General features: G+C 41.8%; 1 protein-coding gene and 1 pseudogene across 1 annotated transcript; one reads left to right on the top strand and one right to left on the bottom strand.

Moving 5' to 3' along the window:
- The first annotated feature begins 2,773 nt into the window (after positions 1-2,773).
- Positions 2,774-3,701, top strand: LOC147901055 (transcription factor FAMA-like). Its single transcript, XM_087376424.1, has 3 exons — positions 2,774-2,953; positions 3,067-3,495; positions 3,579-3,701. The coding sequence occupies exons 1-3, from the start codon at positions 2,774-2,776 to the stop codon at positions 3,699-3,701; spliced, it is 732 nt and encodes a 243-aa protein (XP_087232550.1).
- An 8,104-nt stretch (positions 3,702-11,805) lies between these two features.
- LOC147901054 (uncharacterized) lies at positions 11,806-12,579 on the bottom strand (annotated as a pseudogene).
- Between the last annotated feature and the right edge of the window lie 2,037 nt (positions 12,580-14,616).

Here is a 14,616-nt window from a genome sequence, read left to right as displayed (position 1 = left end):
TCAGTGACGGCAAGCTTTTGGGCGAGCCCTGAGATTCGAGCTGAGAATACGTTCAAGACGGAATGGGACGAGTGGATAATGCGAGCTTTTGACGTGTTGCAGAACCCTAATTGAAACTGGGCAGCTACAACGAAAATATCGATGGATGGTGAACGGGGACATTGTAACTGATTAAGTGCATAATGATGCGAGGCTTTTACATGAATTCTAATTGAAGCTGGGCAGCTACAACGAGCGAGAGCAGAGAGCGCGACAGGAAATATCGAGCGCGCATAATGTGATTGATTTAGTGCATAATGCCAGCTTTCTAATTGAAGCTGGGCAGCTACGATACAACGAGCGAGAGGAGAGAACGACAGACACTATCGATCGATGGTGAACGCGTATATTGTGATTCGTGATTCAGTGCATAATGCGAGCATTTTTACGTGAAATTCGAATTGAAGCTGGACAGCTACGAAGAGCGAGAGGAGGGGGCAGAGTCACAGGGGACCGGACATGGCACGGGGAGGTGCCTGCGATGGTAAATGTAGTCATGTTGCACCCGCGACTCGCCAGCTACTTCTGTAAAAGGAAGATGAGCAGGAAGAATTCGGAAAGCAAGAGATGAATTCAGAGATGATCAGGACTGCGCGACGCACATTTTGCTTTTCAACAGCACCTCATCTTCAGCGTTTCCTCGATGATGCTGATCCATGATCCAACCGGCGTTGCTTCCTCAGAGTACGTGCCTTTGACTCTCTTTCCTACGTGCATCCAGATGCTTACAGTAGTAAGTACGCTTTCTAGTAGAAGCTGACACCGTTGTTAGTCCACCGCCTCGAGCACCCGCAGTACTGCTTGCAATCCCGCTCTACTCTTTTATCTCTGTATATTGTGCTACAACTTACCATGTTCACCTCTTTGCGCAGGTGCCTTTCCTTCGCTTCTCTTCTCATCATTTATCCCGAGTCTCTTCTTTTTCTACTGCTTCCATTCTGCGGTACTCGTACCTGGTACCAGGCGTAGACTTGTAGATGCGTAGACTTGTAGATGAGGTCCACGGCTGTCTTGTCGATACTGGAGGCTTGTTCTCACCCAGTCGTCGCATTTTCTCTGATCCGCGCAACGTCCATGCACCTCCCCCGCTGGTACATTTCTGGTATCTACCCTCTCTCAGTCTATATCCATCGCTGGACCTAATGCAGCGAATGCCAGATGTGAGCACTAGCTGCCAGGTTACCGCTTCGGCCGATCACGGCTCCGTCTACCATTGACCGCAGGCTGTTTGTCTCCACCCTTGCATCAGTTTGCCCGACCTCAAAGTACCTTTATTGTCTGCTTACACTGTTTCTCGAACTGTGGCTAGTTGCTTGACTATCAGAACCGAATCCTGTGCTTCGAATGGAGGCATCTTGACGGATTCCGATGAATAGCTGCTGCCAGACATGAGTTTAGACTTTACTTCTAGTGCTGAGCATTTATTGGATTTCAGACTGAGATATTCTACATTGGGATGGAGCATCTCGATGAAACATTTGTAAGTTTAAAGTACCTCCTTAAGGTTTACAGGCGTGTTCATCATTCATGGAATAACTTCTTAAACCATGCACGAAGACTGTGTGTTAAGGACGAATGAGCTTGAGCATTAGATCTTACCTTTTCTATGGTCCTAGCAAAGTCGTCGAGTATCATTGTTCGAATGGTAAAATCTCGTGAATCGTGTGTGTACAATTTGATTTCGCAAAAATGTTCGATTACATGCTTATCAAAATCTTATGGAATCAGACGTTTGCGCTGGTACACATGGGATCCCTGAACTTTTCATGTTCCTTGTCCACAGCTCTGATCCATATATTGCTACTACGAGTGAGACATTTTAGACACAATCCCGATGGAACTTCACGATGACACATACGTAAGTAATGACTAGAGCACTCCTTAGAAAGCTCGTCAAGGCTACCCATCTTCTTCCATTTAAGATTCCTTATATTATCACGGCTACTTGTCATCTACGGTTTCATTGTTTCAGAGAGATAAAGACTCATACTGCTTTTTGGAAGTCCAGAAATTTCCATCCCTTTGGATTATAATGTGAACCTTTCACTGAACACTGAACGTCATCCGTGAGCAGGTGCCTGCAGAAGGAGCTCTGTTTTGCCCAACGGAGAGCCAATTTCCCGATCGACTCAATGTACTGTTGAAGCCTTCCCTGCATGACACAGAAAAAGTTGAAAACGCGCTTGGCCATGCAGACAATGCTATCATGGGAAGCATGATATTCGACATGCTAAGTATGCAATTTCCTCAGGGATCGGCAATTTCCCATGATAGGTACATATCAGCAGATGGATTTCAGGTCTCGGGTCCAAACCCGAGAGCGGCATGTGCCGAAGTCATGGATCTTATGAAAGAGCACGAACAAGAATTTCATCCGAACTCTTTCCCAAAGCTTCCTGTGCTAGCTAATAAAGGTTTGGAGGAAAAATTTATGCAGTACAATCCTCATGCGTCGGCTCTGGAGAATGAAATAAACCAAAAGTGGGGCTCCTTTCAAGAATCTTCGTGCATTGAATATTCTTTAACTCCCACTATTTCAAGAACTGAATTTGATAAGGATGATGCACACGTGCACCATCATGACGGACGAAAGATCACACATGGTCTCGTTGAAACGGAGCTCATGCTACCGGAGCATATGTATATGCAAGCTTCCCACACACAGTTAGTTGATCATACTCTTCTCTATTCAGATGATCCTCATGGAAAGGGACTGTCATACTCTAGCGCACGGATGAATCATTCGCAATTAACACAGAAGCCTAAGAGAAAGCGCCCAAGAAGTTGCAAAAATATGGAGGAAATAGAGAGCCAGAGGATGACTCACATTGCAGTGGAGCGTAACCGTCGTAGGCAAATGAATGAGCATCTCAGGGTGCTACGTGCGCTGATGCCAAGTTCGTATGTACAAAGGGTATGTAAGTCCTTGTTTTGAGGCCATCAACTTCGGTTGCCTTACAAAGTTAGGTTAAATTTTATTAGAAATCAAATGCTTAGATCAGATATTTGAAGGTTGAACTCATGCAGGGTGATCAAGCTTCTATTATAGGTGGTGCCATCGAGTTTGTAAAGGAACTAGAGCAGCTATTGCAGTGCCTGGAGTCACAAAAGAGGAGGCGACTTTTTTCTGATGGTTCAAGGACAAACCAAATGAATAGTGGTTTGATATTGCAACCACTTGCTAGCCAGCAGGGTTGCTATCCTCAACCAAATGATGCAAAAATTTTGGATACCCTATTTGAACCCTTAAGGGAGGATGTAGCAGAAGTGAAGTCACCAGTGGTAGATATAGAGGTGAAGCTTGTGGGTTGCGATGCCATAATCAAAATCTTGACCCAGAGAAGACCCAGCCAATTACTTCATACAATTGCAGCACTAGAGAATTTGCAGTTCAATATCGTCCACACCAACGTCACCACTATCGAGCACACAGTGTTATACTCTTTCAGTATAAAGGTAAAACAAAACTCCATCTACATGTCATTGTTATCGCCTGTACATGATTTGAAACATGATGTCACTAACTTGCGTTCATTCAGGTGAACATAGAACACATCTCAACGGCCGAAGAAATAGCTGCTTCCGTCCAGCAAATATTCAACATGGTTAATCCAGTTGGAGGGTGTGAGGATTTCGCTGAAATGGTGCTTCACACCTCATGAGAGCTTGCTGTCGGGGAATCGATGAGCTATGAATAAACTAGTCGATATTGTAGATATTGTTGTCATGTATAGTGTATTTCTTGTAACCAGCTAGTTCTGATGGCTGCCCAAACGTTGTGTCCCTCGCTGTCCAAAGCTTCACTGCCATAAGATTTCCGCTTTCATGAACAACAGCACAAAGCTGCTGAAATGCATCAAATGAACATAATAAATCATGGCGTAGAAATAACATCAGGCTGAAACATTGATGCGGAGCTTGGCGAGTGGTTCAGGCGTAGATGAAAGAGTGACGAGGCGTAGGCAAGCAAGTGACTCAAGCGCAGTGTATTTCAGGGAGTGCTTGAAAACTGGTTTGCGGAGCTTGGGAAGGTTTACTTCACTCTTTTCTACCCATGCGGATCCCAGGGTGGCAGCCAGGCTCTCTTTTTTGTGAAGGGTGGCATTGACGTGAAGTTTGTTCCAAGTAATTGCATTTCCCGTTCATGGATCGCTGGTGCTATCTCTGATTGATGTTCATATTGTTCGTCTGTGCAAGTCGTGTCCTTTTCAAACGCTTGGGTTCACAGGACTTGGGTTCTCCCTCCAAAGTTGCTCCACCCTCTCTGTCCCTTCAACTATAAACTACGTCTTCAAAGCTTCGAAGAGCGTGCTGGCGTGAATGAAGTGAAGTGCAGTTTGATTGATCTTCATGTTTGACTGTTCAAGTCTTGTGGTCGCTCTCCTTTACTGCTCGTAGACCTTTGGTTTTCAAATATAGCATACGCCGTCGAGATTGGGTCCTGAAATGGCTCCACCATCACTTTTTTTTTTAAAAAATTGAAAGAGGTCTACTTTTCTTTTTTTTATAAATTTACTCAGAAGTTAGCAAATGACAACTCATACAAAATGCTCTCAAGTCGAGCTTTAACAGCCTGATTGGGCCAGCTGACAATCAAGCATCTAGTCTGGGAGGCAATATCCAAAACTGCCTTCTTACATGGTAACAAGAACACCATAGTGCTATTGATCGAGGCCTCATAGCGAGCTAGCCAAATCCTATGGAGCATTGTGTGCCTAATGACATCCCATAGGAAAGACTTGTCTAGACCAAGGTCAGCCCCGGAAATGGCAGCTCCCTTGGAGATAAACTCAAACCCCAGGGTCTTGGCACACCATGCATGGACTAGACCCCACAGATTTCGAACCCACGGGCACCCCCAGAATAAGTGCGTGAGAGTTTCAGCAGCGGACCTGCAGAATTTGCACCTGTCATCGACATTCAACCATGGAACATGGCTTCCCACTGGGAAATGGCCCCCTACTATCCTCCAAAGGAAGAAGTTGACTCTACTATAGGGTGAGGCTTTCCATACCCGCTTGAATCTGCCTTTCCAGTTAAGCTCCCCGTCCTCCCTCAGCCATCTTTCATTATATCTCTAATGCCAATCCTCCTTGTAAGCAATCAGCTTGTCCATCTGCTTAGCAGGGTGAGGCTTTCCATACCCGCTTGAATCTGCCTTTCCAGTTAAGCTCCCCGTCCTCCCTCAGCCATCTTTCATTATATCTCTAATGCCAATCCTCCTTGTAAGCAATCAGCTTGTCCATCTGCTTAGCAGGGATGTTGTTAATGGGTAATCCTAACCCCCATTCCCATTCTTCTGGAACTGATGCCTGGGAGGGGTTTACATTGGTCGGCCAGTCTGCCGGGATTCTACACAGTATTTCTGATAGAAATACCAGCTCAGCAAGGGAGAGGCAAAAGTCCACTTTGAGCAAGTTTGCCAAGTATTGCCAGTCTTTTGTCTGAGGGTCCCACAGATCCTCCCAGCTGTGCAAACCCTTTGAGTGAAGAGAACCTGCTAAGGCCTCATTTCCCACTACGAAGCAGCTGCCTCCTGGCCAATAAGCCGTCTGCCACCACATCAAGAGTTTGAGGGAATAATCAGCAATACTTGCGGGAAGGCCCTTCCACTATAGCAAGGTGATACCTTCCTTCCGCACTGTCACCAGCCTGCTAAAGAGGCTGGATTTCAGCGTGAGTGGGGCTATTGAGAAGACTTTAGTCCACATGTCCATACCCGAGAAATGACTGACTGGCGATCTCTGAATTGCATCCTCGATGAATCCTGCCCATGGTTCCTTAGAGTCAAGAAACTGAACCCACAACTTCATCAGAAAGGCTGTGGAGTGCCTACTCAGATCTAGAATTCCGAATCCACCTTGCTTTTTAGGGGCACAGAGGATAGACCAAGAGAGCCATTTCCATTTGGTTCTCTTCCAAATGAAAGCTCTCAACTCCTTTTCAATCATCCCCAAGTGGGTTTCAAAGAAAGCACAAACTGACAAGATGTGGGGCCAAGATATGTTTCATGACCATGCGTCTTCCTAGCATACTTAAAGGCATTTTCACCCAAGCATCAATCTTGGCTTTGAACTTTGGCCACCACCACATAAACCTTTGTCGGACTATGATCCCCACCCCGATGGGGACCCCGAGGTGTCTTATGATATGTCCCTTAGGTACCCACTGGAGCGCGGATGATCTCGCCCATTCAGGGAGTTCTCTCCTGCATTAGGGGAGAATTGGGGTCTCAAAAGGGCCTCATAAGGAATGGATTAGGGAATGCTTAGTGGTCTAATGTAAGGGGCTTGGAGGGTCCCAAACAGGCCTAACGAGCCCAACCTAGGTGGATTAAGCTCACATTTGAGCCCACCTCCCCCCCCATCAATAAGGAGAGGGGGCCACTTTTTGAAATTTGAATTTCAAATTTCGAATCTCCCTCCCTCCCTCTCTCTCTCTCCCTCCCTCCCTCGCTCTCCCTCCCTCCCTCCTCCTCCTCCCTCTCCCTCTCCCTCTCCCTCTCCCTCCCTCCCCCTCCCTCCTCGTCTCCCCTCCTCCATCTTGCTCCTCCTCCTCCCTCCTCCCTCTCCCCTCCTCCTCCTCCTTCTGGCTCCTCCTCCCTTCTTCCTCTCCCCTCCTTCTCCAGTCGCCCAGGATCACTCTCCTCTACTCCTCCCTCCTGTACAATCTCTCCCCTCCTCCTCCCTCCTGTAGCATCTCTCCCCTCCTCCTCCCTTCTACAGTAGCTCCTTCCCTCCCTTCTACACCTGTCGCCCTACTCTTCTCCTCCTCTTCCTCTTGCCCTCATCTGCTTCTCCTCCTCCCTCTTCCTTGCTACTCTCTCCCTCTCATTGCTCCATCTTTGCCAGCTCCCCCTACATTTTAGCTTGCATTATTGATACCTCTCTTTGAGTACTCATGGCACCATTCGAGGACATATCCAACAAGTACCATGTGAACCTACAACTGGAGGAAGAATATGCAAGCACACGCTCTTTGGGATATAGTGGAACTCCTCAAAGTGTGCTCCACAGTCTTCGATTGCAAGGGAAGAAGCATCTTGACCTTTGGGTGGATGGAAACTTGTATCCTTTAGACCCTGCCACCCAAAAGAGTCCTTCTTTTCATACAGTGCATGATGTTGTTCGGTTTGTTGGCAAGGGACATACTGGATTGCTCGGTTATTGCAATCGATTGAACCATTCTTAGACATTGGCTATGCAAGCAAGCGAGGTGCAGAGAGCCCAAGCAGAAGAACTTGCACATTTGGGAAATATTACTATTGTGGCAATGCATAATAGTATGCAGGATCTCCAATTGCAAAAGCTTGATGAAAGCAAACAAGATTTGGAAAGGTCTATCTATGGCCAAGTTCAACATGCTATGGAGAAGAAACGAGAGAAGTCGATAGAATGAGTACAAAAGTTAAAGGGAACACCTTTGAGACTAAAGGAGAGGAAAAGACAATTGCAATCTATGGATGCATTGTCAACCAACAGTGGTGTCCGAAAGAGGAGAATACGGGCTGCAAGATTAATTCCCCAAATTTTCAACGAAATTTCTTGCCCCAAAATATTTGTGGTGTTGCATTCTTTCCACTAAGACTCATTTGTACTCTACTTTAGGAATTTCATGGAGGATGTGGTGGGAACAATGGAAATGGATGATAGTGATCCTTCATATGTTCTAAGAAGTTTAATAAAGCCAAGTGATGTCATGGAAGTGTTGAAGGACCCTAGACAAAAAGGGCTACGTAAACAAGTTGCTAGAGAGGTAATGAAGGATTTCAAGGGCCTCGTCCAAGGAAAGGAGGTGCTTGGAGCCTGTGATGCTACTGGTGTAAGTCGTGAAGCTTACAACTCTATTTTTAAAATTTTCAAGTTTGCTATGGAGGAAAAGTATAAGATATCTACAATGCCATTGCCAACACCGTGGTCTATAAGGCTTGCACGTCAAGAAACAAACCAATGTGCTAGAGAAAAGCTTGGATGATACCATTATGTAAGTGGCACAATGACTTGGAAGAGTAAAAAGAAATCTGACATCCAAACGTTTGAGATGAATGCTTTCAATAATGTTTACGTGGATGTAGAGAAATTGTAGAGAGCCATGGTCAAATTCTATGGGATGAGAGAAGAAGGTAAGAGAAAATCCCTCTTCACATTCAACGGGTACGTCTTTTCTCTGAGCGTCTTGGTCTGAGCACATTTTTCTATGCATGGCCTATATTGTGATTTCGTAGACAATTTTATCATAACATCACACACCCTTTAGTCATAAAACTACCCCACAAAGATGCTATATACATTTAATTACATTTCTTTCCAATAGTATTCAGGGCTTATAAGATCCCTTTATTCACAAAACTACTTTTCATGTCTACTTCATTTCAACGAGATTTCAACACCCTCCACCTATATCATCCATCATTCATACTATCATGATAGATAGTGATTTATCGATGAAATGATTGCAAGTCACATGGTGAAGAATTTAGGGTGCAAATTTGCATGCATCTATGCCGAAACATTTATTAGTTGCATCAAGGAGATACTTTAAGATTCAATTCACCATGATGATCATTTGTACACAACTCATAGTTTTAACATGCAAACCTTAGCTAAGATATGACATGATTGTCACATCTCTAGCAAATAGAAAAAGTTTTATGAAACCAACATGCTCAAAATTGAATATGCGATATTGAGATTAATATCAATATGATTACTACATCTCTAACAAATGAAATAGGTGCAAGACACCACAAAAGTTATGCATGTTCAATACTAGGGCATCACAAGCAAAATGAATTGCTTGAAGGGAAAACTCATGTCACTCAATCTTCTTTACTGATGTCATCCACATAGATATTGCGATGATGCCCTTCTCTCTTTGATGGGGGCATTGAATGCAATGTCATTACACATCATCTTAGCCATAGCACCTGCATAAGAAGGCAAAAAGCTAAAATAGATCAATCAATATCAATGCCTCATTGATAATAATATTATCCAACAAATAGGTTTAAAAAGATAAAACACGAGAGTAACATACTTACTAGTCATCTGGAAGATTAACAACCATTTCCACATCTTTGGACTCATTTAGAGTCCCATAGTTGCTTAACACATTTCCCTTTCCTTTCTATCCATCCAAAAATGGTTGCAATATAGAATTGCAAATGTTAGGATCATTCTCAATAGATAAGCATGCTCTCCCAGAATGCACGCATGCTTTTTGCATAGAACCAGTCCCAGCACCTAAGTCCACCACATGTCCAGAAATTGGACACAACAACTCCAAGAAGTACAACATCATGCATGGAGCCTTCTCCAATGCACCTCTCCATGGAATACTCTCTCCATGCTTTATAGTCTGCTCACTTGTTGGTAAATAATGATGAAACAAACTACTTCCAAAAGCAATGCCCAATTTGGTACCAACCACGAAAGCATTTCTAGGATTACAAACACAAGACATACCAACCCGATGAAGAAGGCATAAAACCACAACATCCACCTAAAGACAAGAAAAGAATTAAACTTATGCTTAGTACAAGCCATTTCATTATACAAGAGCATAAATTCTTTCAACAGGTCATTGTAAGACAATTTTCTCACCTTATGATCAATACCACCAACTTTGATTGTACAATATGCATCCAAGCATTGCATGTACATTCGACATGCAAACTCCAATCTACTGATCCTAGCATAATGCTCAACTAAATGAAGAACATGAGGAGCACACATAACTAGGATCCAGCTAGAATCTGAAACAACTGTGGCCGCTACTAGTAAGGAGTAGCATACATGGTCCTCTGTTAATAAATTCCAAGATGGAGATGTGGAATCCTCTACTCCAAGAGCTTCTAGCTATGTAGGTAGATCAAGAATGACAAAATCTGCCACCCAAGCAACACTCTTACCATTTCTTGTTTTTCTTTCACCTCCAAGACCCACAAAGTATTCCTTCATGTCTATATAGGCTTGTGTGAAGTTTGAGACAAACAATTGCTTCCTAAACTTGACATAATCATAGCACCAAACCTTGCAATATGAAGCATCACATGTGCCACTCCGATTCAAAGTTAGAGAGGTCAATGGAATGTACCTTTCAAAATGGGTGTAGACTGCAGTACCTGCATATCTGTATCCACACCACATATGTAAAGACACAAAGTGATAACAACATATGTTACACAAACAAATAACAGCTTGAAAAAAGATCAAGAGAACTTACCATTATTAGTACCAGGATTTTTTGGTGGCCTACCACCCTTCTTTAGTTCCATACTTGAATCCTTGTCCTTTTTAGTCATCTTCTCAAGTGTTTTTTGAACCTCAATGACTGCATCATCCTTGTGGACTGAATTTGAGCTTGATGAACCCATCTCTCCCTTTTTATACTATGTGTACAGCTCTACCTTCTCCTCGATGCAACATCCTTTTTTCATATCGAGCCACCACGGGTAGTTCTTTCTCTCCCACTCAGAGAGCACTTGCTTCCCTTCTTTTTCTATCATGTTTGGAGAGTACATACAGAATTTTAAGTCCTGAATTTTTGTCCATACTCGACAGATGGAAAACAATTTTTCAATCTTACCAACAGCTTGTAAGTATTGGAAGAATCTGCATACAATAAGAGTCTTAGTACAAAAGCGAAATACTTAAGGATGGATTTTTTAATTGAAAAGGAAAAAAAATGTATTTCTTACCTAAATACCAATCGTCGAGATGCCCTCGTCATCTCCATTTGTCCTGTTGCAGCTGTAGCAATAGTCATTGAATCCTTTAAATCTTCATAAAGTTCAAGTATGTTCATTGCTTGTATTTCCCCAAAATACTCTCTCAACATAGGATCTTGAGGAAGCACAAAGCTAGCTTGTTGACTAGCAACCAAGACTTGAGAGAGTAACCTCTCAGATTCATAAAGCAACTGATCCATCCATGCCTCTTTTGCCATCCACTTTATGAATTCTCTATCAGCTTTTGGCATCCCATAACTTGTTCTCAAATTTGAATCTGACCCTAAGATTCTGAGGGTTGCTAGTTGTGTCTCCTTTGACACTTTTGCAATGGAGATGGTATACAACTTTTCCAATGTGACAATGGATGATTTATCATCAAATGAGAGGCTCCAGAAGATATTAAACCAATCTTCCAATGTGACAATAGACAAAATCTACATATAAACAATACATGCACTTTAAAAAATCAACTTTATGTTAAGAATCATTAAATTAACCATACCTTGATCATTTTTCGACCATACTTGAGATTCACATCCTTTCGAATACTTTTAAGTGCTTTCTCCATATTAGCAACACTCAAATTTGGCTGAAGTTCCTTTAGCTTTGCCTCATAATCTTGCTTGTATAGTGGCTAAAATATATTCCAAAGAAATGAATGAGTACAATGAATTAGTTAGTTCTAATTCAAAAGACATCCATGACAAATGGTATGAAACTTACTGCAAATACCATTCTCCCTAGCATTAGAGATGTCAAAGGATACCAAGTACTTGATCCTTTACTGCTTTCATTTGCCCTATGCTTTTCAAGTGTCCTTTTTTCTTCCTCAGAAAAAAGTGATAAGTACTCATTCTCATCACATGAACACATTGTCTACGTGTTGTACAAATAATCCTTGAGATTTGTTTTAATAATTGCTATTTCATTAAGGCTGAAAAATAAAAAATATATAGCTTCAAACATATTAAGAATTGTTCACAAAACCCTTAAAAGCTCGAAAAAAGGTAACACATATAAGTAAGAACTCGCACTTACAGATTGAACCTTTGAAGAGCAGCTATTAGCTTCATTTCTGTTTCTTTCTCTGAAGTAATAAAACTTGCTAAAACTCGAATATGCCATGCCTTTGATGTCTTGAATTTCTTTTCAATTAGAGACATCCATGCAACAGTACGGTGATTTTGCTGCCACACAAAAAACATCTTTCGAGACAAAAATGGCCAATCAGCATCATCAACAATCTGTGCCTCAAATTCTACATTTACATCCCTCCAACAAGAATCCCATGATTGTTCAATTTCATCTGTCACCTCTTGTGAAACACCATTAGGAAGTGTTGTAGATAAAATAAACATTCCTTTCTATTGAATATATTTTTCTACCTCTAGAGCTTGCTTTAGGCTATCCATATCAGTTCGTAGGCCTCTCACTCTTGTGTTTACAACACAATGACATAATGGGATCAAGGGAGCAATCTTTCCAGGATTGATTGCAAGAGATTCAATAACATCCTTCCCCTGGCCAATATCAAGTGCAGTAGGAAACTCTTGCTCAAACTCCTCATCCAGTTGTTTATCCTCTTTCTTTCTCTTCTTAGAAGATTCCTCCATAATTATAGTCGTGTCTTCAAAGTCTTCCATCTCCTTATCCTCTTCAACTCCAATTTCAACCTCTTTTTGAATCTCTAAATTTGGTGTAGATTCCACTTGCAAACTTCTCTTGCTACTTGTCCTTCCACCCCTCCTGCCTCCTCGTTCTCCTCTTCCACCTCTCCCCCTCCTCTCAGAAGTTCTTATTTTTACCATCCTGCCAATGTGACAAAAATGCATTTAAAAAAATAAGTCATTGCATGGCATAGAATAGACTTACAAGGTCAATTAAGTCCCAACATTACTTCAATAGCATACAAAGAAAGCCCAAGAGTCTTCAAAATAGAAAATACCTGAAGCTTGATCGTGATGCTGCTAATTGAAGCTGAACTTGATGAGATGATGGGGCTCTCATGAAAATTAAAGGCCAATAGACCCCTTTTGTTGATGAAAGGGGTCTATTGGTCTTTAATTTTCTTAAGGGCTCTCGTGAAAATTAAAGGCCAATAGACCCCTTTCGTCGATGAAAGGGGTCTATTGGCCTTTAATTTTCTTAAGGGCTCTCATGAAAATTAAAGGCCAATAGACCACTTTCGTTGACAAAAGGGGTCTATTGGCCTTTAATTTTCCTCGGGGGGGTCACTCATCATATGTAACCCTATCACATGAGTTCAACAGAAGGAATTTTTTTATTTCTAAAATTTACAGAAATAAATATACATAAGGGACTATTTAAAATAGTTTTGAAACAAATTTACAGATTTGTATAGAAAAGGGGTACATTTTATTAATGAAATGTTTTACAGATAAAGGACTTTAAATATAGGCCTTGAACGCACGTGATATAGAGGGTTTATACATAGTGACCCCCCTGAGTAATTTTCTTAAGGTCTCTCATGAAAATTAAAGGCCAATAGACCCCTTTCGTCGACGAATGGGGTCTATTGGCCTTTAATTTCCACATTTGCAAAGCTCAAATAGTAGCATTGATATTTGTAGGAATTGGCATCCCTCTTTCATGATAAAGAACACCTTTGCTAGCAAGGGACTACCACATGTCCTCGCCTGACCCAAGTACTTAACCTTGTCTCTTTATTAGCTAGCACTCCTTACCACACAAAAATTCATTTATTTTATCATCTTTATTATTTCAAATCATTACAATCAATGTGTTTATTTTATTCACCATGATGGGACGACATACTGGCTATAGAAATGCTACCAAACCATGATGTTAATAGGAACCATGACTTATAATGATTATCATACGAATTTGATTGCTAATGAGAATGCAGCAATGATGAGTGATCATTTAATATGATGGCTAAAATTTACATCATGGTTCAGTACCATTGTCACACTTGTGCCAACTTTCACAAGACCTATCTTACAAAGCTGTGAGTATAAACAATGGGCAGTGTGTGCAAAGCATTTGAGAGCAACTTTTCTTGTGGTAGACTCTTGTTTCAAATGAGTTCTTGAAACGAACACTCTGCTCTTGATCTCACCCTTTGGACTTCATGTCATTGAGTTGCACAGCTCAACACTTGGGTCCATATTTGTCATCAGCACTTTGGTGATAATGGGTCTGATTTGAATGGAGCTGCAATACGAAGTCCATGACTATGGATACAAAATGTTTCATGTTGATGCGCAATTTGGTGATATTTTCACTGTGAAGGGAGAAAGATTCAAGCTTAATGACAATGAACTTCAGAAGACTCTAGTGCACGAAAACAAAAAAGATTTCTACTCTATTTGCAACAAAAATGATGAGGCAAGGAAACATGATTCAGCTAGCAACATTGAGAATGACAAACAACATAGTGTCATTGAGATTATTATGCAACTACCTATAAAGAACAGATTGCGTGAGGCCTATGAGAAGGTTGAAATGCACGTCACTGTGGATGACTTGCCTTCTACTTATGATGGTGATGTTTTCTTTGAGTTACCAGCTACTTCAACGAAACATCGCACAAAAGGTACGGAGTCAAAATTTGATGGTCATGTTTGGAGTGATCCTATTACAACAAATATAGTATTTCCTAGTGTGGTTCGTAGAAAGGAATGTGGAGGTCACCTCCATTGTATAAATGCAACTTGTTGTTATAAAAAAAGAATTGGGATAGATAATGAGACACAATGGGATGGGAGATTGATTAGAGTGGCCCCAGAAAATGTGTCAATTGAATCATATGGCTCCTTATCATGTATACATTGTTGTCGTCCACCAATTTGCTTAGAGAGATG

The sequence above is a fragment of the Dipteris shenzhenensis genome, chromosome 6, assembly GCF_047967505.1.
Source record: "Dipteris shenzhenensis isolate YYH24624 ecotype China chromosome 6, Dip_SZ_1.0, whole genome shotgun sequence".
Taxonomy (NCBI): domain Eukaryota; kingdom Viridiplantae; phylum Streptophyta; class Polypodiopsida; order Gleicheniales; family Dipteridaceae; genus Dipteris; species Dipteris shenzhenensis.
This window is presented reverse-complemented; position numbering and strand designations above follow the sequence as displayed.